The 24,640-nt window shown below is 39.3% G+C and overlaps 1 protein-coding gene across 1 annotated transcript in view; it reads left to right on the top strand.

The window, feature by feature from the left end:
• The window catches only part of KDM7A (lysine demethylase 7A), a 41,474-nt gene extending 17,181 nt beyond the window's left edge, over positions 1-24,293 (top strand). The window contains exons 8-19 of the mRNA XM_024742497.1: positions 1,238-1,344; positions 4,678-4,769; positions 7,040-7,129; positions 13,771-13,980; positions 15,529-15,653; positions 15,860-16,014; positions 17,285-17,382; positions 17,863-18,011; positions 18,164-18,372; positions 19,695-19,780; positions 21,755-22,028; positions 22,691-24,293. Of these exons, the coding sequence (XP_024598265.1) occupies positions 1,238-1,344; positions 4,678-4,769; positions 7,040-7,129; positions 13,771-13,980; positions 15,529-15,653; positions 15,860-16,014; positions 17,285-17,382; positions 17,863-18,011; positions 18,164-18,372; positions 19,695-19,780; positions 21,755-22,028; positions 22,691-22,785 (1,690 nt within the window). The 3' untranslated portion in view covers positions 22,786-24,293. The remainder of the gene's footprint in view (positions 1-1,237; positions 1,345-4,677; positions 4,770-7,039; positions 7,130-13,770; positions 13,981-15,528; positions 15,654-15,859; positions 16,015-17,284; positions 17,383-17,862; positions 18,012-18,163; positions 18,373-19,694; positions 19,781-21,754; positions 22,029-22,690) is intronic.
• Positions 24,294-24,640: the final 347 nt, after the last annotated feature.

The raw sequence follows: 24,640 nt of genomic DNA on the forward strand, positions 1-24,640 counted from the left end.
TTTCTAAAAAAAAAAAAAAAAAAAAAAAAAAAATTCAGCAACATACTTAATTGAGATCTCATGGAGATAGGCCCTGAGAAATTATTAGGAACTTTTAACAAAAGTATTGTGTTAAGATTTTGACAGGAGAACACCTTGATGCTTTTCTAATCTAAAACAAAAAGAATAATTTATTCAATTTGAGATTAGATATCTCCCCAAATTTCAAAATTTTGTAGAAATGGATAGGCTGTCCTTTGGCTATTTTTACAGTGGGGGAATTGAACTAAAACCAGTCAGACTCAGGTGTGACATATGCTGCTGGGGCAGAGCAACCCTAAGTTAGGATCGTTGTCAAAACACCTGCTTTAATTTTGCTGTGGTAAAGAATTAACAGCTATTTCCCCTTCTGCATGAGAATTTGACCTTTGGGTAATAACTTCCCCTGGTAGCCTAATGAGAGAAGAATGTTCCAAGGCAACATTGCTTATGGTAAAATGATTCCTGATCGATAAACCGCATCAGTACTGGCAGAACTAGGAATACCTAGTAGGAAGCCATGTCTTTGGGCTTTCCTGAGTGTGACTGTTATAACTTGGCCTGCCCCTGGGGAGCCCCGGAAGCCATGCATCTGTGGAGTTATTACAAGAGATTCTGGCTCTTATGGGGGGTATGAAGCTTTAAGCTAGGGCAGCTCCCACACTTGCCAAGTACGAATCTTGTTTCTTTATACCTGAGCTGTCCCTGGGGAAAGACGGCTCCTGGCTGTGTGGACTGCTGCAAGGACTCCCACGGAAGACTCACCCTGTGGCGAGCTGTGGTTTCTCACAGGTCTTCTCACCTTGACCCTTGCCAAGTGTGGTCCTGAGCTTGAATGCTTAGTAGAGCCTAAAGAAAATGCCGTGAGAGGGTGTTGCAGTGCCGTCCAACACGGGCAGCTGGTTTCTAAACACATCGTTCTATTTATTATAGTGGAACCCTTGTAAAAGTCCTTCTGTTAAAACTAGGCTACAGATCCCAAGGGGTGATCTTTTTGAAGCCCACTGTAAATTCTTCAGTATCCTGTCAAGTCTGTTAAGGGTGGACCTGAGTAAGATCACAGCTCAGTCTTAACCCACGTGTGGTGGTGTTGAGCGATGTGCACTACTCCATTGGTCTTATACGTCGTGGGCTGCTTATTTTAGTTAAGTTGATTGTCTCCATTTAACTTTGAAATGCTAATATTAATATTAAATTTCTTCAACTCTTATTTATTTAGGTGTTATGAGATGGAAAAAAGGCTAAAAACACCAGATCTTTTCAAATTCCCTTTCTTTGAAGCCATATGTTGGTTTGTAGCCAAAAACTTGCTGGAGACCCTAAAAGGTAATAAATAATCTGTACATTTTGTTGTTTCGTATGATGCATGATACTTCTAAATTCACTAAAAGCCACTCATAGAAAGAGAGGTTCCTTTTAAAATGTGGTGTGGCTATTGTCCCTATTTTGTTTTTTGTTTTTTTTTTTTTGGTGGTACGCGGGCCTCTCCCTGTTGCGGAGCACAGGCTCCGGACGCGCAGGCTCAGCAGCCATGGCTCACGGGCCCAGCCGCTCCGCGGCATGTGGGATCTTCCCGGACCGGAGCACGAACCCGTGCCCCCCGCATCGGCAGGCGGACTCTCAACCACCGCACCACCAGGGAAACCCCCTATTTTGTTTTTTAAATGCATGATTTTCCTCTGTTCAGAACCTTTTTAGCAAATTAGAAAATCTCTAGTCCATAGGCATAAAAATGAGATATATGAAGAGCAGCATCAGAACCACATAGGTAATATTGAAAAACGTTCCTTTCACTGGGACTCTAGTCATCTGCACACAGGATCAGGCACGTAAAAGTGCCTCACTAACAAAAATGCAGTTGAAGCCAAGGGACTGTTACCTAGTATTTGTTCCCAAACATTTGCTTTTAAAAAATCGAGGGAATAATTTTCATGTCCTGAGTGAATCAGGTGGTGTCTGTGCCATTACCATTATGACCATTATGTGGCCAGTATAAGGCACCTGTTAGCACAAACCAGCTAGTGTCAGGCTATGCATCTACAGTTGAAGAAAAATGGTTCTTTTCAAGGGAGGTGGGAAATATATCCCTTTAAACTTGAAAGGTACCACCTCTTTTATGTGGAATTTCAGATTTTGATGTTTTATTACTGGTTTAATAATCCTTGAGCAGTCAAGTTGGAGACTCACTGTAACCTCCACTTTTATCTATTTTTTGCTTTTTGTGCACTTATGCCCATGAACATACAGTCCATCTGGTTTTTGTGTTGTCTAACTTTCCTAGTCAGTTTGCCAGTAGTGCTACTATATTTTTAAAAATTATTTAATTAATTTATTTATTGGCTGCGTTGGGTCTCGTTGCTGCATGCGGGCTTTCTCTGGTTGCGGCAAGTGAGGGCTACTCTTTGTTGCAGTGCGCGGGCTCTCATTGCGGTGGCTTCTCTTGTTGTGGAGCACGGGCTCTAGGCGCGGGGGCTTCAGTAGTTGTGGCATGTAGGCTCAGTAGTTGTGGCTCGTGGGCTCTAGAGCACAGGCTCAGTAGTTGTGGCACACGGGCTTAGTTGTTCCGCGGCATGTGGGATCTTCCCGGACCAGGGCTCGAACCCGTGTCTCCTGCACTGGCAGGTGGATTCTTACCCACTGCACCACCGGGGAAGTCCCAGTACTACTATTATAATTAACTCCCAGAAGAAGAGATATAAACAGATTAAACAATAAAGTCTAGTCTAAACATTTGGGGGTCTTCCCCATTTAAATGTTACACAAGAAGAAAAGGTAAAAGGAAAAAAAACTACCAATAACTTATTTCCCAGGATGGCATGCACGGAATTAAATGATAAAAATCATTTATGGTTTCTTTCCTTAAAAGGGGGGCTGGGGAAAGCTCACTTTCTTTGGAAGGAAAGAGCAGTAGAACCCCGTCTCACACCTTGTAGCACTGTGTAGAGGTAGGTGTCTTGACAGTGGTGCAGCTGTACAGGATGGAGGTGGGATCCCGTGGATGGGGAGGAATAGTGCTCTCGGGTATTTTTCTTGGCTGCAGGGATGTCACAGTAGATCCACAGAGTTGCAATATATGATTTTCAGTAAAATACTGGACAGTAAATTTCATAGTCTCCTATTCAAGTAGAAGCCTGGGAAAATAGGAACACTTATAAAAACACTTACAAATGTCCTTATTTTCTGGAAATAAAACCCAATTACTGAACTCTCCAGGTAAGAGCTTGGCAATTCAATATTCAGAAAATTCAGAGCACTTTTTCCATCTTTCTCTTCTCACTAACACATACATGTACATACACACACACACACACACACACACACACACACACTGACATATATACACACCTGGGGTAATGCTTTTTCCTTGATGTCTAAGAGGGGCTCATCAGCTGACTTTTTAGAACAAATTAAAAATTTATCTAAAAGACAAACTCTTGCTGTTCCCCTTGCAGCCACAAGCAGCAAATTGTTCAGTCTTAAAATAACGATTTAACCTTTGTTTTAGACCATTGAGAGTTCAGAAATATTGAGGTCTCACTGAAAACATGAACCTATACATTAAAAACCTAAAAAAAAACCTCGATTACTGTAAAAGGATATTTGTAGGTGAGGTTTTAAAATGTTTCCATTTTGTCATCTATATCAGTACAGGCTACCTGGCAATATTAGTGAGTCAGTCCAGTCCCACTAAGGCTAGAGCCAGATGACCACTATACCAATTGCCATTGTCTTAGGATTCATCCTGGAAGCAGGAATGGTGGTCTTGTTACCCCGCATTATGTTGTTTTTTTATTCCTGACCCTTTAACTTTCTACTATGGCCTGCTATCTTCCAGCTCAGGCTGTTAATAAGGTTTATATGATGGGTTAAATAAGTGTGGATTATATGAAACTCTTAACTGTGTTTAGTGTTAGTAATAATAAAACAGTGAACCAATTTTGGGTTCATGTAAGTAAATTAAACACTGAGCAGAAGTGAGATATTTTGCTTTTGTTTCACCTTACCTGAATTTTAGACCACATCTAATATATTTTGCATGAGTTTTAGATAATCAGTTTGGTTTTAAAACCCAGAAGAGACATTTGTATGTGTGTATGTGTATTTGCCTTTACAATAACGTAGTATGTCATGCCCATAGTCAGTTGTGTAGGTCACACACTGCGTACACATATTCTCTCGTACAGTTGAAAGAATTGCACAGCTGTCACTCAGGTCAGCTCTACCCAAAGTAAACAAAAACAGCCTTGCTGCTACCTTAGAGAGGCCCAGTTATTTTTCCCATTGCACCCTCCTCCTTCCCTTCTAGAGAGAACCACCATCCTGACTTTTGTGAAATCCTTTGCTTCAGTTTTATCACCGTGTCGCTCACTAAACTAGTTTACTTGTGTCCATTCCTAGACCTGTTGTGAGTAGATTCCTGCTGATCCTCTTGTGGCCTGTCGTTCACTCAGCCTTATGTGTGTGAGCTTTCTTTTAACTGGAGCATTTAGTACAACTACATTTAATGTAATACTGTTTCTTTTTCTTTCTCACCTTTTCAACTGATTGTTTGTTATTTCTCCATTAACTTGTTTGCTATTTGGTGGTTACTCAAAACCTAAAGTTAATCCCTTTGTCGCAGAGCACTAACTCCTTTCCCCCTCAACTTCATTGCCACAGAACTGAGAGAAGATGGTTTCCAGCCTCAGACTTACCTAGTACAGGGAGTGAAAGCGCTGCATACTGCTTTAAAATTATGGATGAAAAAAGAAGTAAGTAGTTGTCTTTGGTGAATTAATTGTTAATTTTTACATGGCAAGTTCAGGAAAACAGAGTCCTTATGTTATTTTGGAGTAGTAGAAGGAATGGAAATCATGCTTTAAGTACAACCTGCATTTTATTGGACAATATATACAAATGTGCTGGTTTATGTTTATATTTATGAGAATGAAGTACCTTGGTATTTCTTTTAACCTCAAAAAGAAAGTAAATTTGAGTATATCTAGGATATTGACTAAGAAATGAACATGTAGATATAGAATAATAATATATAACTTTGAGCTCACATAGTGTGCTAACCACTGTGCTTAGTTTTTATATCCATAAACTCATTTACTCTTCAAAACAACTATATGAGGTTGGGGTACTCTTGGTATCCCCATTTTACATATGGGGAAGCTGAGGTTCAGAGCTTAAGAACTTGCCCAAGACAACTGGTGGAGCTAGGATTAAAGCTCAGTCTCTGTGTTTGCAAAGCCTATGCTGTTATCCCTCTGCTAGTCTTATGTAAGAACGAAGGAAAAGAGAGGTCAAGGTTCAAGCAGGAGATTTCCATTTTTCCCTAAAATGTGGTCTAGTTTGCATTTGAATCCCACCACCTCTAAGAGGTCATCCCAGGTCTCCATTTGGAAGCAGTATGTCCTTTCCTTATGCGTCCGTAGCATATCTCTTGTGCCAGTGGGCTTAAAAGTAATGTCCATAAAGTAATGTGTCCATGTCCTCTTGTCTAAGTTTATAAGCTCTTGAAAAACAGGGACTTTCTAATCTTCATTTCCTTCCTGGAACTTTACACACAATGTTTTAATAAATGATAAATAGTTGAGCTGATGAAAATACATTCCCATGCTAATTTCTCAAATGTCCACCTGAAATAAAAATCCCCCTCTTAAAAGATATTGGGAGACAGTAATTAATAGGTTACCCTCCCAATAATTTTATGCTCCCTTTCACGTTATTATCATTGCTGCATATCCATTAAGAGTAAGGGCACTGTGGAAGCATTCAGGAAAATAAAAATCATGTCTTCCAGTGTCAAAGATGTCATCATCTAAATGACAAAGGCATAAACAGATTACAAAAGTATATAGTATATAAAAAGATAAAAACAAAATAAAGGGTATGTTGCAAAAACCATGTCATTCTTTTCCTTCTGAAGGCTGTAGACGAGTTGTTCTCAAACTTGTCTGTTTATCAAAATTGCCTTTAGAGTTTTTAAAAAATAAACTCCCTGCTTCTTTCCCGAGAGATTCTGACTTAATTGATCTGGGATAGGATCTGAACCTCTGTTCTTAACAGACTTCGTAGGTGATTTTGATGCACAGTAAAACTCATCAGATAATACATACCGTTAATTCATTGCATTTGAGGTGCACTTTTAAAAGCGTGACGTTTGCAGTTAACTGTCCACCTTGCTCCAAGATGAGAGGTAGCTTAGCATAGTGGCTTAGAGCGTGAACTCTGGAGTCAGAGGCTTGGATTCAAGCCTTAGCAATGCTGCTAATAAACCGCTAACCTGTGCTTGAGGCCCTCCACTGTAAAGTGGGAGTCCTAATAGTATCGCTGTCAGAGTGTTGTTGAAAGGATTTATGAGTCAACACCCGTAAAGTACTCAACTGTATCTTGATGTCATTAGTTTGTTTTAACAAATTATGCCAAACCAAGGAGAGGATGTAAAGCAGAAGTAACAATTAGTACGTTAAGTGTGCCTAAAAGGTCAAAACTTTCTTAGATATACAGATTAATATTTGGAAATAGACATAATAAATAATGACAGCAGTTTGCAGTTCAGTAGATATGGTAATTAATTCCTCCTTCCTGTGGATGGGATCTTTTCCCTATTTCGCTTTCAATGTGAAAAGAAAAAAACTTGGCGAATTAGATTTCTCATGAGAAACTAGGACTATTTTAGTGCCTGAGTTCCCCCTTACAGATCCTTACGTATTATGAATTAAATTTAGTTAGTTTCTCTACTAATTATAGTAGTAGTTAGAATTACAGTAGGCTTTGAGGTGTAGAGTCCATATAGAACAAAATTTACAGTAAGACAAGTCCATTTTTAACTCAAGGTAAGAGGATTTTATGAGTTAATAAGGATCTCCTTAGAAGATATGAAACCAACCACATGAGCTCTGAGACCTGACTTGTGGGTATTTGACCTTGTCTGTAATATCTAGAGAACCTGAAAATTGATTTAGTAAATTGGTTTTTACATCTTAAAATGTAAGTAACTTTGGTTGTCTTATCTTTGTTAATCCAAATACAGCTTGTATCTGAACATGCCTTTGAAATTCCAGACAATGTTAGACCTGGACATCTTATTAAAGAACTTTCTAAAGTAATTCGAGCAATAGAGGTAAGAGTAGAAACTATCATCTAAATGCCTGGTTACTCTCTGCTCTGAGAAGCACTTGGATCTACCACCACACTACAAACATTGGAAAGCCCTGACACTCTTAGAAGAAATAGAATGCACTGTGTCTTGGAAGGAGTCTCAGGTGTTCAGGCTCCCAAAGTCCTACGGAGAAATCTGGAGTATTGTATCATAGTGAAGTAATAAGGAAGCAGTTACCGGCTTACTTCAGGTTCTTCAGGTTACTCCAAAAAAAAATACGGCATAAACAAAACTTTCAGATCTCATTCATTTCTGCAATGCAGAGATGAATACATGTTAAGAAATGAAAGAAAGAGAAAAGGTAAGATGAGTAAGAGCTGGGTGAAACTGAATTGGAAAGAGGGATGACACAAGTAAGGTGGGGCAAGGAGATCCACTTGAGTGAAAATATTACAGCAACTCGTTTAGGTAAATGCCCTTTGATAAAAGCCCATGAAGTCTTAGATTAGGTGTTTTAATTTATTAATTAGAGCTATTCTAGGTATTAAAGAAAGGGGGTTTTAGTTAAAGGAATTCTTGAGGAAGGTGGTTCTGTTAGTATCCAGCTTGAACTGAAAGGAAATTAAGTGGAGGAATGGCGGCTAATTGACACAGCTCAGATTAGGGCTGTGTTTGGGGGAATGAAAAGAGGTGTATGTCTAAGAAATATTAAAATGTTGGGTTTAATATCCTTGGATAGAGTATTTCATGTAATTCTCAATATGTTCAGATATGGTAGGAAATTATTTTCTGTTTTTGAAGAGCTGCATATAAATAGATTTTTAAAATCAAAAGTCACATATTTAATCTTAAATATATTTGTAAATGGATACATATATAAATACCATATATAATAACAACCAAAACTAAGAATAAACTCAATAAGAAAGGTGTAGGTCTGTATGCAAAAACTATAAATCTTTACTAAGAGAAATAAAACTATAGTTGAATAAATGGGAGTGTCATTTCTGAAATATGTCAATTCCAAATTAGTATCACATATTGAAAATGGTAAAATATACTTGGAAGAATAATTGGACAAAGATAGTCAACAAAGTGTTTTTTTGTTGTTTTGGGGTTTTTGTTTTTTTAATTGGAGGGTAGGGAGAACAGAAGGAAGCAAAATGGCAGTAGAGAAATGTACAAAGAAAATATAAACGAGTATTTCACCAAAGAAGACATAGAAATGGCCAATCCAATAAAAAGATGAAAAATATTCTCAGTATGCGAAAAAGTATTCAAGTACATTTTGCCACATAATTTATGATTTCAAATGATCATTTATCAGATTGGCAAAGATAAAATTCTTTATTTTTGTGCTGCTGGTTGGAAGTGTAAATAGTTCATGCTTTCTAACTGGCATATCCCTTGACTTAGCATTATTTTAATAAAGTAAATAAGAGGAATCCAATTAAACTTTGTACATGACCATACCTGTTTACCACTATCACCTCTTGGAACCAAAATGATAGTAAAAGAATAAAAAGCAATATATCCTGAAGACAAAGAGAACAATAGAGATGAAGACTCCAACAAAATTTTGGAAGCTGGAAAGCAAATGTTCAAGTGGTAACTGACTTAGCAGACCAGAGAGAGCTGAAACCTGTGTGGGCAATGGGAGAAGACCAGAGCAGATCTTATTTGTACAGTAAAACCTTCAAAAAGTTCAGCAATCAGGGAAACTAGGACCCTCTGAATATGAGAGTGGAGGTGGGGTTGAAAGCAGGATTGATTAAAGGTCTATTTAAGAAATAAATTGACCTCCAGATCCCTGCCTTAACACATGCAAAAAACTAGAGATTTAATTTTTTAGAGGTTGAACTTGAGACTGGACTTTGGCCACTGAACCCAGCTGAGGGAGATGGGTACCGTACTGAAAACAAGAGGATTAAGTGACAGTCTACATAGTGAATGATTCTTCTTCCACGTGGCTCCCCAAAACACTGGCAGTCTGGCCTGTACCTCCCAAGCCAAGAAGAAGATCCACTGATGCTGACAATTTGAAACCTTCAGATGGAACAACCCAGATTCCTATAGTGAAACCCGTCAGTTGATAAAGCCCCACTCACACAGAGCTCCCAATTAGCTTTTTCCTTTTTACATACATTGAAACCGCACAGGTCATGAAAGTACAATTCGAGTTTTGACAAAAGTATATACCTGTGTAACCCTTACCCCAGTTGAGCTAAAAATCATCTGCATCACCCCAGAAGGTCATTTCTTGCCCCCTTCTATTCAGTCTTGGACTATCATAGCTACCACTGTTCTGACCTGTCCTGCTATATCATAGATTAATTTTGCCTATTTTTGAATTTCAGATAAAGGCAGTCATACAGCATATAGTGTTTTTGTGTCTGGCTTCTTTAAACATAAGGCTTTTGAGATTCATTCACGTTGCATGTGTCAGTAGTTCTTTTTCATTGCTGAGTAGTATTCGGTTAAATGAATATACCACAGTTTGTTTTCCATTCTTCTGTTGATGAATATTTGGGTTATATGCAGATTTGGTCATTATGAATAAAACTGTTATAAGCAACCTGTGTGTCTTGTGGTAGATATATGTTTTCATTTTTCTTGGATAAATACCTGGGAGTAGAGTTGTTAAGTCATAGGGCAAATGAATTTTTAACTGTATGAGAATCTGCCAAATAGTTTTCCAAAGTGTTTGTACCATTTCACACGCTCACCAGCAATGCATGGGAGTTGTAGTTGTTCCATATCCTTGCCAGTAAGTATTTGGTGTTTTCAGTCTTTTTCATTTTTGCTATTGCAGAGAATATGAAAATTGTTTCATTGTGGTGTTAGTTTACATTTTCCTGAAGACTGATGATGCTGAACACCGTTTTGTGTGCATGGCTGTCTGTATATCTTCCCTTATGAAGTATCTGTTTGAAGTTTTTGCCCATTTAAAAAATTATGTTGTTTTTATTATTGATTTTTAGGAGTTTATTATATATCCTGGACACAAGTTCTTTGTCCTTTGGCATGCATTCATTCATGTATGTACAGATGATATATATGAGATATATACATATATATATAATAGTTAATATTTACCCACAGCCTGTGGCTTACCTTTTCATTGTCTTCATGGTGTCTTCTTTTTTTTTTTTTTACTTTTTTTCCCTTGAGATATAGTTCGTATGAAAAATGGTGTCTTTTTATGAGCAGAAATTTTTAATTTTGAAGAAGTCCAATTTATAAAATCTTTTTCTTTTATAAATAGTTAGTACCTTTCTGTGTGTCCTCTCTAAGAAATCTTTGCCCACCCAAGGTCTTGAAGATGCTTTCTTTTTTTTCTAGAAGCTTTTACATTTAGGTAAATGGCCAATCTTGAAATTTTATACATAGCGTAAGGTAAATTAAGGCATTATTTTTCCTCATATTTTTATGTAGTTTTCTTAGCACCATTTCTTGAAACCAGTTAGCTTTTTAATGCTTCCCTTTGAAAATGCATAGAAAGCCAAGAAAATTTTTTAAGACAGAGACCAAAAATAAAGGATAAAAAGGGGGGAAAAAAAGTATTCAGAGGAAACAATCAATAAGCAAATAAGTCTCTAGCCCAAAACCCAACCATAACTGATACCCTGAAGAGAGAAAAGAGTAAATAGTACCTCCATGAAAAAAGAACAGGAAGCTTTAACAAAGGAACATTCAAAGCAAAAAGAAAAGGAGCTCTTGGAAATTAGAAATAAAATAGAAACAAAACTTAGTAGAATGGTTGGAAGATAAAGTTGGAAAAATCTCTCCCAAAGTTAAAAAAAAAAAAAAAAAAAAGAAATAGGACAGAAAAATTAGGTCGTTTTACACAATCACTGTCAAAATAATGTGAGTTCCAGAGAGAGATAACACAGAAAACAAGATTATCAGAAGAATAATCAAAGAAAATGTTTTAGAATTCAAGGACACACCTTCCCAAATTGAGAACTCTACAGAATTCCTGGTACAGTGAGTGAAAAAAGGCCTATTCAAAGGCACGTTTGGTCACATTTTAGAATACATGTCATGAAGTATATCCTAAAAAGCATCAAAGAAGGAAGTATGGGTCATATACAAAGAACCGGGAATGAGAATAATATCAGATTTCTCAACAGTAACATTACAGACTAGAAGGCAATAAAGCAGACTCTTTAACATTCTGGGATAGGAGGGATGCCAACCTACAGGTCTGCGTTCAGCCAAGCTATAAGTCAAATATGATGGTAAAGATGTCAGAGAGGCAAGGTCTCAAACAGTTTACCTCCATGTTCCCTTTCTCAGGAGACTCTTAGAGGATGTTCTGGGAGAGAGTAAACCGAAAAAGGAGGAGCCCTGGAATTCATTCTTCCAACAAATACTGAGTACCTACTATGTGCTGTGTCCCATCAGGAATCAAAGGCCCTGCCTGCATGGAGCTTAGTAGGAAGAGGCTGGCCGTAAATATTTTAATAACTCAGGAGTAAAGGAGTGCTCTGAAGAAAATAGAGGAGGGGAAAAGGGTAGGGAGTGACAGCCAGAGATGGGGGTGGGGGTGGGGATGGCAGCTTTATGTGGTAGAATGGGAGCAGGTCGGGAATGGCCTTTGGTATCATGTGCAGGCCCAGAGTGCAGCTAGTCCAGGGTGGAGCAGGAGAATGAAAGGCTCCATATCAGTTGTTGATCTGAAATTCACATTTAACTGGGCATCTTGTACTTTATCAGGCCTTCCTGTCTAGGAGGTCTGTCTCCAAAGAAAAATATAAAGATTGATAAATTACTTAATGTGTTTGAATGTTTGCATTCTTCTAGTGGGAATTTGGGGATCAATTAGTGATAAATACATAGGAAGCAAAACAGATGGAGATGAGGCAATTATAAACTCAAGGGAAAGTCAAAGGATGTAAAAGTAAGTAGAGGTAATAATAGTATGTTACATGGCACTGGCTTGTAAATAATTTTCATTGAGTCCAATTTAAATACTGAAGGAAGAGAAAGTGTGTGTGCCTTTAGGAGAGGTGTGCAAAGATTAAGACTTTATCTTACATAGTAGGGATTCAATAATGTCTGAAGCTGAAAAACCAAGAAATAACAGTTTAAACATGTTCTTTAGACATTTGGAGGCCAGTAACTGAAACAACAACAACAACAAAAACAGCTACAAGAGTTGGAAGTGCTGGGTATACACCCCAGAGAATTGAAAGCAGCTACAAGTGTTGGAAGTGCTGGGTATACACCCCAAAGAATTGAAAGCAGCTACAAGAGTTGGAAGTGCGGGGGATGCACCCCAGAGAATTGAAAGCAGCTACAAGTGTTGGAAGTGCTGGGTATACACCCCAAAGAATTGAAAGCAGCTACAAGAGTTGGAAGTGCGGGGGATGCACCCCAGAGAATTGAAAGCAGCTACAAGTGTTGGAAGTGCTGGGTATACACCCCAGAGAATTGAAAGCAGGGTGCACACACATGTTCATAGCAGCATTATTCACAGCATCGAAAACGTGGAGGCAACCCGGACGTGCATCACAGACGAATGGATGAACAAAATGTGTTATATACACACAGTGGAATATTATTCAGCATTAAAAAAGAAGGAAATTCTGACACATGCTACAACATGGATGAACCTTGAAGTTACTGTGTTAAGTGAAATAAGCCAGTCACAAAGGGAGAAATATTGTGTGATCCCATTTACATGTAGTTCCTAGAGTAGTCAGATTCATAGAGAAAGTAGAATGGTAGTTGCCTGGGGCTGGGGCTAAGGAGGAGTGGAGTTATTATTATTATTTTTTTTTTTCTTTTTTGCGGTACGCGGGCCTCTCACTGTTGTGGCCTCTCCCACTGCGGAGCACAGGCTCAGCGGCCATGGCTCACGGGCCCAGCTGCTCCGCGGCATGTGGGATCTTCCCGAACCGGGGCACGAACCCGTGTCCCCTGCATCGGCAGGCGGACTCTCAACCACTGCACCACCAGGGAAGCCCGGGAGCTATTATTTAAGAGTTTGAGAGGATTAAAAAGTTCTGGAGATGGATAGTGGTGATGGTTAGACAATGTGAAATGCACCTAATGCCACTGAACTGTGGCATTTTACACTTTAAAATGGTAAATTACGTATACGTTACGTATAAATTACATATACATATATTATGTGGTACAAAATTCTGTGTATGTTACTACAGTGCTTAAAAACTTGCAAGTTGTTACCTCTGGAGAAAGCGAATCAGATGGGGACGAGTAGACGGCGCTTTTCATGATATGCTTATAGAGTTTTAAATTTTAAAGCTACATAGAGATGTGTGACTTTGGTTTAAAAAGCATTTATTGATTTATGCAATTATGTATGTGAAAGAATTTTATCCTAGGGAAGAACTGGAAGCAGCCTAAATAATTGCCATTAAACATTAGGTCAACGAATGATGCCATATCTCTACAGTAGAATATGGCACAGCCTCTAAAATGATATTGAAAATCAAGGAAATATGTTCACAGTATATTACGTGGGGGAGAGAAGGGGAAACGGTCTCAGCTAAGCCGTTCAAGCTTTATAATTCGGTGTTTTTTGTTTGTGTGATTAAACTGAATGTTTTTTGTTTTCTAAAATATGTTTATGGCTGATTAGTCAGTATGTTTGTGGCCTTGTCATAAAAATACCCTGAATTTCATTCTTAAAGGAGGAAAACGGCAAACCAGTTAAATCTCAGGGAATTCCTACTGTATGTCCAGTTTCACGATCCTCAAATGAAGCAGCTTCCCCATACCATTCCCGACGAAGGATGCGGAAACTTCGAGATCATAATGTCCGAACTCCTTCTAACCTAGACATCCTGGAGCTCCACACGAGGGAGGTGCTCAGAAGACTGGAGATGTGTCCCTGGGAAGAGGCAAGCTTCCGTTCCATGGTCACACGGGAGACTTGGTCGTTTCTGAAAGGCCTTCAGAAAGACTATAGAAAGAGAACAGGCCGGCCGTTCTTGTTGTCTGATCTTTGCTTAGTGCTGTAGGGGTCAGCAACGCTTCTGCTCGTGACAGGGACATGCTTCATTGTAGAAGTAGGACGAACAGATCTCATCTGTTTGCCGACATGTTTACTGAGTGCTTACCAAGTGCTGCGTGCTCTTTTAGGCTCTGGAGAAGATACCAGAGTGAGCATAACTTAAGTCCCTGCCCTGGTGTAGCTTCCATCCTAGCTCAAGTTGGAAGGATTGAAGTCAGAGACAGATATTAAAATAATATAATTTCAGATAACAAATGTTATGAAGAAAGAGAGCAGTAGAGCCAGAGAATATAAGGGCTCAGGTGGCTGGCTGCTTTAGCTAAGGTGGTCAGAGAGCCTCTCAGGTAGGTGCATTTGAATGCCACTTACATGGCAGAAGAAGTCAGCTGGATACACAGACTGGAGGAAGAGTACTGCAGGCAGAGGGAAGAGCAAGTGCAGAGGGCCTTTTCCTGGCCCAGCAGCAGCAGCACGGATAACTGTCAGGCTGGGAGTCTGTTAAACCCATGACTGCAGTTTGAGAAGTGATGGCCTAATGGACAAAGGGGAGAAGCAGTGGGGCAGTCATGAGCTCGATGTAGGGCCTTTGTAAAACACGCTAATGACATGTGGTGAGGTCCATATCATCCATGATTTTACATCTTAAGTAGAGGATAATTTAAAATGAATAAGATAGCAGTATCTCTTAATTAACATATTTAAAGAAGCTATATAGAAATGAAAACTTCCTTAAATATTTGAAATTTTATATAATTATATTTATACTGTTTTAAGCTTTTGTTGTTCTAAACCGCCTTAAATCCATAGCCATCTAGGAGAAGGTTTAGCTTATTATAAAAGGTTCTATTTATTCTTAAAGAAAAATACTGCCACGAAAAGGAAATATTCTTTATGTATTGAAAACCAGCTACTGTTGTGCCTTTATGTCACCCGGTGGCCTTTGTTCCCGGTGATAGCAGGGTGATGACATGTAAATTGCTGGGAGTGCCTGGTGGGAAGACTAGAGATTAGGTCAAAGATAGGGTGACTGGAAAGGACCCAGCAGCTGGCACTTCTGCAGGGAGAAGCCAGACAAAGAGAATTCAGACACGTGAAGGCAGGACTTCTCCAGCTCTTCAGTTTTTCAGCTCTCTGCAGAGTGAAATGTCTGAATTCACTTGATAGAGATTTCATATTCTGCGTTATAGAATGCGTTTTATAGTTAACTGGCCCTACAGAAGGGTGAACCAGGTTCATGCTTTGGTTTTAGGAACCATTTAGTTTTCGTGCCACACCACTGCAAACGCCCTAGCCTCGGAGGCCGCCCAGCACTCTTCAGCATGCAGGGCTTGGGGAGGGGGCGTGGGGGAGGTGGTGGGTGGTATACAGTTCTTTACTTGTCAAGCTGGTATATTTGAGGGCGGAGGTTAAGTAAGTTCTGTTTTTATACTTTAAGGACATTTTGAGCTCTAAACTGAATGGAAAATTCAACAAACATCTCCAGCCATCTTCCACGGTACCTGAATGGAGAGCGAAAGATAATGATCTCCGGTTACTGCTGACAAATGGAAGGATAATTAAGTATGTGAAGTAGATCAGAGTATCCAACAGATTAGTTTTCAGTGGATTCCCTCTGTTCATTTAATCCCTGGTCCAGACCGTTACACAGCTGCCTGAAATATGGGGAAAGTGTCTTAGTTCTCTATTTTCTCTGTAAATTAAGGAGGGTTTAATACCGTTTGGCTACATGGTTGCACTGACTCGATTGTTTTTCCCACTGTATACAGGGATGAGAGACAACCCTTTACAGATCAGAGTCTCTATACAGCAGACAGTGAAAATGAAGAGGATAAGAGAAGGACAAAAAAGGCAAAAGTGAAGATGGAAGAGAGCTCAGGAATAGAGGGGGTGGAGAATGAAGCGTCTCAGAAACCACTTAACAGTATGTTTGTTTTAGTGGTCATTTTAAAGGTCTGCTCGTTACCAATGTGCTAATAATATGTAAAGTAACTTGCTAATTTTAAAGTGCTTAAATCAGTAGTAGGATTACAATTTCTGTGTCCCTGATACTCTTTTGAGAAGTCTGGAGCATTTCTGAGCCGTCTCCCCATCAGGGAACTGCCAGATGTGACCACCAAGTGAGGGGTGGCGTCCAGGGAAGGTGATATTAGTGACGAGGATGTCGCCGGCCAGTGACACCCTCATCTAGTAACAGTTTTTACAAGAGTCACATGAAGCTCATGCATCTTACAGGCCTCTACTCCAAATAATAAAATAATAAAGTTGCAAGTTTAATCCTATTTCTGAGATAATTTTAGCTAAGACACAAATGGTTTTCAGAATTAGGAGACATATATAACTGGCTGATCTGAAACTATTAGCAGTCCATGTATTGTTTTATTTGATCGCCTGTTGACAAGAAGGCCTCTACTTGGTTATTAATTGGTTATCATCAGTGTGATGAATAGTAACACCTCCTCCTCCTCGAGATCTTTCTTCTTTGAATGAAGTCTTCATTTTCTCAACATTTTTCAGGGCCTCCATATACCCTTCTATCTTAAAAAGGAGTTAAATATTTTAGTACTTGATAAGTAAATGTTCCAGGTGATTAACATTATTTAATCCATGTTGGATACCTCAGTCCTGCTAATTCTGGGTAAGTTTGGTATTGCTGTAGTTGCTGACTCTGCCTTTGTTCTCGTGATGGGGGGGAGAGGCAGCTAATCAATGGAGTTCATCCAACAGTTGTTGAGGAGTGCTACCGGCAAGAGAGAGGCAGGGCTGGAGCCTGGTTCAAGCTTGTTGGATTCACTGTCTACTTGAATGTGTCTTAGGCTTAGGAGAGTTTATTTTGTTTTGTTTTCTGTTGAGAGAAATAATGCACAACGGAAAGTGAAAAGCATCTTGCAAGCTAATTTTAGTGTTAGAGGTTTTTTTCTGGAAAGAAATATAAAACAGTCAACCCACCCATATAAGGATTATATCACCGTATTCAACAAATACCCCAGATGTTTTAAGAATACACGTTAATCTGTATCTTGGTCAGTTAGGGAGATAGTCCATGGGGGAGGAATGGAATGAAGACAATGAGAGCAGTGAGAAAAGGACAGAGCAGGAGCGGGTGAGGCATCTCACAAAGCTGGACGGGCTTTGGGTGGCACTTTATTCAAATTCTAATGACTCTGTTTTTCTCTCATCATTTTCCTCCTCAGGGTTTTTAACAAGTGTGAAATCAGAACTCAGGAATCGATCATCAGAATATTCTGATATTTCTGATTCAGAAGACTCTGGACCTGATTGCACCGCACTGGTACGCCTGGAACCCTTAACTTAAAGTTATGTGACAAAAAGATGAGCACCCACTTTCCTTTACCTAGGAGGAAAGTGAATGACAGCTTTCCCAAAGCCTGTCTCTCTGACCTTTGTGGCACAGGGCCTTCTCTGCAGTGGTAATTATACACACACGTCCCATCATGTGACTATTTACATCTGATCGACATAGCTTTTGTCTGATTTTGGAAAGGGTGGAGGGAGGTACTGTTCTCATGTTTCTCGTATTTCTCTCATAGGTTATATTTCATTTTGCCTTAAAGAAAACCTGTACTATGTGGTTTTTTTTAACTAAGGAATTATGTTACTGTAGTTATTAGGCATTTTCATATGAAATACAGAAATAATTCCATGATAATTAAGATTCTCACTTTCCCTAGACGGATAAAGTATTTCTGGTTAGTTTGTACAGACCTGTTCAGATTTCTTATATAGATTTGCCTCCATTTAATTATCTCAGAAAAATAATTTTACCACTGAAGAGTCTGAAAGTTCAGGTGATGAAAAGAAACAAGAAATTACATCAAACTTTAAGGAAGAATCTAATTTGATGAGGAGCTTCCTTCAAAAGAGCCAGAAGCCGTCTAGGAGCGAAATTCCAGTTAAAAGGTGGGCATGCTGATGATGGTAGTCTTATTATATTGTGATATAAATGATAAGAAAACGTTTGTTGCTTTGTTTTGTTTGGGGTTTTTATTTTAAATTTTACCAAAAATTTTATTAGAATTAAACATGTTCTTTTTTGCTGATCCGCCCTTTAGGGAGTGTCCTACCTCGACGAGCACAGAGGAAGAAGCTATTCAGGGCATGCTGTCTATGGCAGGGTTGCACTATTCCACGTGTTTACAAAGGCAGATACAAAGCACAGACTGCGGTGGTGAAAGACACTCTCTCCAGGATCCCAGCAGCTGCCGCAGCAGTAACCATGAGGTTAGGCAGCTGTATCGCTGTGATAAGCCAGTGGAAAGTGGTAAGAAACATAAACTATAAGTCTCTGAAAAATAACATATAAGCCCCACCTTAATAGCCCTGTCACCCTAGTTGAGGTTAGAGATTATGAATGAGAACGGTTTATTGCACATCTTTAGTTGGAAATGGTGTTAAGCCTGTTGGCAAAAGAATACATAATGTTGACAAATGTAAGATGCAAGTATAAGAACTCAAAATGTAAATTAATGGATTAAGAGTTGTGTTCACTGGCTGTCACAAGACAGTATTGTTTCCCTTTTATAAGTCAGGTCAGAGTGGAGGGAATGTTTTGGTGTCTTAATTGACGTGCTAAGCTTGAACAATCAACTCTTTTTCCTTTTGTGGAAGCAAGCTTTGAACTGTTACTGCTTGAGGACGGTCTCTCCTACTTGAAAAGGAAGGATTAGGAAAGAGACAAGACTCGGTGGCATTATCAGTGATGCCACACAGTGTTTTCTTCTGTCTGCCTTTGGTGAAAAATTTTATTTCCCTAAAAATCTGAGGAGGAATGGGGAGAAGATGGTACCATATTAAAACTGAAGTCTGTTGTAGACATTGTGTTCATTCCCACCTAACTGTGTTAACTAAGTACCAGGAGCTTGACATTGATTTCACTTAATTCTCGAAACAACATTTTGGGTGTATGTAATGTAGCTTTAACAGGTAAAGGAAAAAAGACATAGTGGACTTCACTTGCCCATACTTACATAGCTGTTCAGAGGTTGGAATTTGAACCCAGGACTAGACGGTTTGATCTCAAAATCTTTGCTTATTGTATAAGAGGAAACTGAGGTTTAAAGAGGTTAAGTAACTTGCCTTAAGATGCATTGATAATGGAAGAACTTAAATTCAAATCTGGGTTTGTCTGTCTTTCCACTATACCATTCTGTCTCCCTGTAATCTCTTTGTCCCTTGAAAAGAAAGCTTCTACGGAAATGCTGCCAAATTCAGGCAAACGTATGCCTTTATTCTATATGGGAAAATATATTACTTTTAGAGAAAGTATTATTGCACTTGGTTTTACATCTACAGCAGATGGCCATAGAATTTGATCTAGGTCCTCCAGCATCTGGCACAAAATCCTGCCATAGAAAGACAGTCATTGGGAGAATTGAAAGAATCAACGTGTTAGATTGAGAGCCGGTGACTGTTTTGTTTTTGAGAGGGAAAAGAGTGTGGTGAAAGTATAGGAATAAAGAGTTAGTATATTCATTTTAAAATAAAATGTCAATATAAACTTACTTTCAATTTTAAGTAGCAGGCTAACTTTGTTCTTTATGATCCAGTTTGTGCGAAGATCATTTAATGAAATCTTCTCTTTAGGGTATCATGTCAAGACTGAAGATCAAGACTTGAGGAGTTCTTCCTGGATTAAACAATTTGATACAACTTCCAGATTTAATCGTCAGGTATATTCAAGGTTTGAAGCGTTCAAATAGATTGTCATTGGCTCCGTTTTGGCTTTCTTTTTTTAAGCTGCAACCAGTAATCAACCACTAGACCTGGAGAGCTTAAAAATGACCATTAAATGCACATTTGAACAGCTCTCCGTTTTTAGGGATTCTGATATAATGACTGATGAAAGGCTTATGGATAGAATGTGATCTGGAAAAGAACAGTTTATTTAAGAAAACAGTTAAAAACTCCTGGCTGCCAACACCTTTAGGTTATGTCTGGCTAGAATGAAACATGAAAGGAAAAAAAAAGTACCACAAGGATCCTTTTAGTTTCTGACGTTGTTTGTCAGATTTTTTTTTTTAATGTTATTTTATTTATTTTTGGCTGTGTCGGGTCTTAGTTGCGGCGCACGGGATCTTTGTTGAGGCGCGCAGCTTCTCTCTATTTGTGGCGTGTGGGTTTTCTCTCTCTAGTTGTGGCGCGCAGACTCCAGGGCGCGTGGGCTCTGTAGTTGTGGCACACAGGCTTAGTTACCCCGTGGCCTGTGGGATCTTAGTGCCCTGACCAGGGATCGAACCCACGTCCCCTGCATTGTAAGGCGGGTTCTTTACCACTGGACCACCACGGAAGTCGCTGTCAGATATTTTTAGATACTAAATTTCTTTGAGAATTTGATGACAGTTACGGATTCTCTTTCCAGAAAAATGTCCATCATAAATATGACTTGTACTTACATTTTCTCATGGTCTGTGCCCACCCTCACCCCAGACCATTCGTTGACTCCAGATTAAGAGTCCCTGCTCTAAGAGAAGGCACTTGATGTTTTAGGATCCTGGTGTATGAATGCTTATACCAAACAAAACGAACCCAAAATACCTTTTAAAAAAAGCAAAACTTTACCAGTAGCACCATACAAGGAAAGCAGTGTGACCTTTTGCTGCAGACCTTGGAAAGTGACAGCCGAAGAAAGAATCACAATTCTCACGTGGCAGAGTGGAGTCCTCAAGCCTCCCCAACCGCAAGCATTCTCTGAGTAGCAGAAATATGGGTAGTTTTTATGTTCTTCGTTTGGCTTATCTGTATTTTCTAAATACTTAGCAATTACAGTTATAGTAGGAAAAAGAACCGAGTTACTCTTTCAAGGCAAGTACATACAAGTTCTCTTCATGGAAGGATATGCTCCAGGGTCAAAGGTCAGCTAAGAAATCCCTGAACTATTAAGAAATCACTTATTCAGTGTATGATTTTATAGTGCCTCACTGGTTATAAAATTTATAACTCATTAGCATTATAGGATTTAGTATTAAAAGTAAGCTATTATTTAAATCTAATGGTTGTTTTTATAATTGTCTGAAAATAAAGAAGTAGGGGACAGATGATTAGCAAGATCACCTTAGAGAAGATTGAATTTCTATTGACTGTAATCTAGCGAGGTATTAGAAAGGTATGTCAAACTGAACAGCTGTTTCTTCATGCTCAACAGTATTTGTGAGACTATTTTAAAGCAAGTCTGTGTTGAATGCTGTTTTTAAAACTTACTTGACTGTTACAGAATCAGAAATTCACTTTAATACACACACACACACACACACACACACACACACACTTAAAACTAGCTTTGTGAGACATCACATCTGCAGCATGCTCTTTTCGAGTTTCTCTTTCCTTCTCTTTTTAATTCTGGTCAGGACCCTCTCTGTTTTGACTTCAAGACCCACCAGTCATCTGTCTATCTATCTATGTTTTCTTCTCGACTTAAATTATGAGGCATCTTCAAGACTTGAATCCTTCAGCACTTCTAGGTTTTGGAATGAGATGGCCCTCAGGAGGGGTGGTTTTCTGAGGCTACTACATGTTAAGAAAACCCAAGTTCAGTAACCTATTTCTTCTCTCCCTTGAATTGTTAGTGCATAGAGAGGTTAAATACCGTACTTATCTTAAAGGAACCCTAAAAATTCGACCTTATTTCCTTCCTTCTTTTTTAGGATCTAAGTAGAGGCCAGAAATGCATCAGAAAGGAAGTTTCATCAGAAATCAGTCAGAAGGTACAAAGTAGGAATTTTGTGGACAGCAGTGGCTCAAGCCCTCAGAATGGAAAGTATATGCAGAGTTCAAGCTTGATGTCAGGGGCATGCCAGATGAGTAATGGCAGTGTAAGCCCAGAAAGGCCTGTTGGTGAAACTTCCTTTTCAGTGCCCCTTCACCCCACCAAGAGACCTGCATCAAATCCGCCACCTATCAGCAACCAGGCAACAAAAGGTAACTGCTGCACGCGTGCGGGTTAAGTCCATTTCTGACTGTGTATGTTGGTGACAGTAGCAGTTTAGATGGACATCGTCTGTACCCTCACGTTGCTCACAGCCTGCTGCGTCACAGACAGCGCAGCGATAGCAGCAGCATGCACAGGTTCCTGTGGGGACAGAGAAGCAGGATACCTCAGTCCACCCCGAGGAGCAGGAGGGGCTTCCTGGAGGGGGAGGTAGATCCTGGAGAGGCTGACAGTGGGTTAGCCATGCTGAGGTGGGGGAAGGGACAGGGTAGACAGCCCCGAAGGCAGAGGAGACAGTGTGACCCACAGGACAACGGGGAGAAACAGCACGGGGTTATGTATGAAACTGCCCTCAGTTTCACTGCTGAAGCACAGTTTGAGGCAGGATCGGGTAAGAGCTCGTGCTGAAGAGATAGGCAGGGATCAGAGCGTGGGAGCGTCTCCTAAGTCTTAGTGAAGGAGGTTGGCCCTTCCCTCTCACATGATGAGGTGGAAGAGTTTTAAGCAGTGGAATTCCAGAAGTGTGACCCTGCTCATTCAAAACACCGAAAAGCCTTTGCCTACCATGTCGCCCTCGTTTAAATCTTCCCGGTGCCGTCACCTATGATTTTCATTGTTATTTATGCTGTTGTTGGTGTTCTGTATGTTATAGGTAAACGTCCAAAAAAAGGAATGGCAACAGCCAAACAACGTCTTGGGAAGATCCTTAAATTGAACAGAAATGGCCACGCACGTTTCTTTGTGTGACGGAGCTGCGGTTGTGGTCACTCTTCCTTTCGGAGACCGGTCTCGGGGTACGGGAGCCTGGAGCTTCCGCGCGCCCCCGCTGAAGCAGTTTGCATGTACCGTAGGGAACACTGCCTGAAGAACAAAATGAACCTGATGCTGCATTTTCACTGTGCCACACCCACTCAGCAATAACCAGTTTGGACCTGGTGGGGAGAGGAAGAAGGAGGGTAGAACCTTAAAAAGAGACCTTGAACTGGAAAGGGTCTCTTGTCAGGGCTTGAATTCCATTTTGTTGTTGGTAGTGTTTTGATTTGTTTTCTGTGGTAGGGTAAAGAATTATCAATAATTTATTTAACAGATTTTTTTTTAAAGTTAACAGCTTTTAAATTCTTTCTTTTTTAAAGCTATTTATTTGGAAGATTTCTGGAGAAATATCTCACTAATTTAGATTTAAGAATGTGAAGGTTTTTAAATTATTTTTGATAGTGTGTGTGTTACATGTGGGGAAGAGCCACGGTGACAGTAACTAGTCTGGACTCTTAAATTTGCTATTCAGGTTAAAGTCTTAAACAGGGATTTGATGCATTAATTATTTTAAATTAAGATGTATATGAAAATCATTTTATTTTATATAATTCATGTGTTTTTTATAAGCTATTAGCTTCGCTTTTGCTAACATCCAAGGTGCATACTGTTATCCAGGTCGATTACCTATATCCCACCTTCCCTCTGCACTCCCCATCATTTCATAACGACACAAGACTCTTCTCTTTGCAGGGAAATACTTTCATAGCCAATGTGTAAGAACTACATAGAAGACCCCACATGTCTCATTTCATTTGACATTGCAGTTTTCTTCTAAATAGAAAAATAGGCTTCTTGCATTTTCATTTTTTGCTGATGATATCTGGGTCCCAAAGAGTACAGCTTTAATATCTTTTCCCTACTTGTGGGAAAAGTATTATAAGTTTGGTTAAATTGTCATGTTTGTAGTTTTTCAAATACATTTGTAACTACAGAGGGCCTTCTTCATACTACTGGTATTGGAGGGCAGGACCAACACCTGCCACAGAGGTTATATTTTATGACGCTTTTATTCTGTATACCTAATTTGTTGGAAAATATGAAATATGGTTTGACTTAGAATATTCAAATCTGCATAATAAGCCGTAATATAATAAGACTATACTATATTAAGTTGTATAGAAGCAAGCATGTTGGAGTAGATGATTTGGGTGTGTGTGTGTGTGTGTGTGTGTGTGTGTGTGTGTGTGTGTGTTTAGTTTTTTATTTCTTAACCTTCTAAAGAATTATTTAAGATACGGATTTGGAGTAAAATGGGTGCTTTTTGCAGTTTCTTCCATCTATCCTAACTTAACCAGTGCATAGGGAGGTTAAGTATCTGGTTGAGCTTTAAGGAATCATTTCTCTCCTTTGAGCACAACTTTTACTAAGTGCCGGTTTTCAGTTGCTTGCAATAGCTTATATTTTCCTTTTCCGCCCCCCGTGACATAAAAACAAGTGATTTCTGCGGGGGGGTGGGGGGGGTGGGGCGGTGGAGATATTCCCAGTTCTGACAATAGAGCATTTTACAAGTTCCTACAAAGAAAATATAGGCAAATTGGATAAAATTTATTTTTATGGAGAAGAAATACGGCCATATTATGGGTTTGTCTTTTTTTTTTTTTTACTCAGCAAGGTAGCAGGACTTTCCCTTCTGTATTAAGTATCACTTGAAGAGCTAAGAAAAAAAAAAAGTCTATATCATTATCTTTCATGGTCACATTCAAATGTGTATTTTCAAAGAGAAATATTTCTTACTCTGCCTCCGTTCCAATATTTCATGGAATATATATGAAATATCTTAAAAATG

The sequence above is a fragment of the Neophocaena asiaeorientalis genome, unplaced genomic scaffold (assembly GCF_003031525.2).
Source record: "Neophocaena asiaeorientalis asiaeorientalis breed wild unplaced genomic scaffold, Neophocaena_asiaeorientalis_V1.1 scaffold598, whole genome shotgun sequence".
Lineage (NCBI taxonomy): Eukaryota > Metazoa > Chordata > Mammalia > Artiodactyla > Phocoenidae > Neophocaena > Neophocaena asiaeorientalis.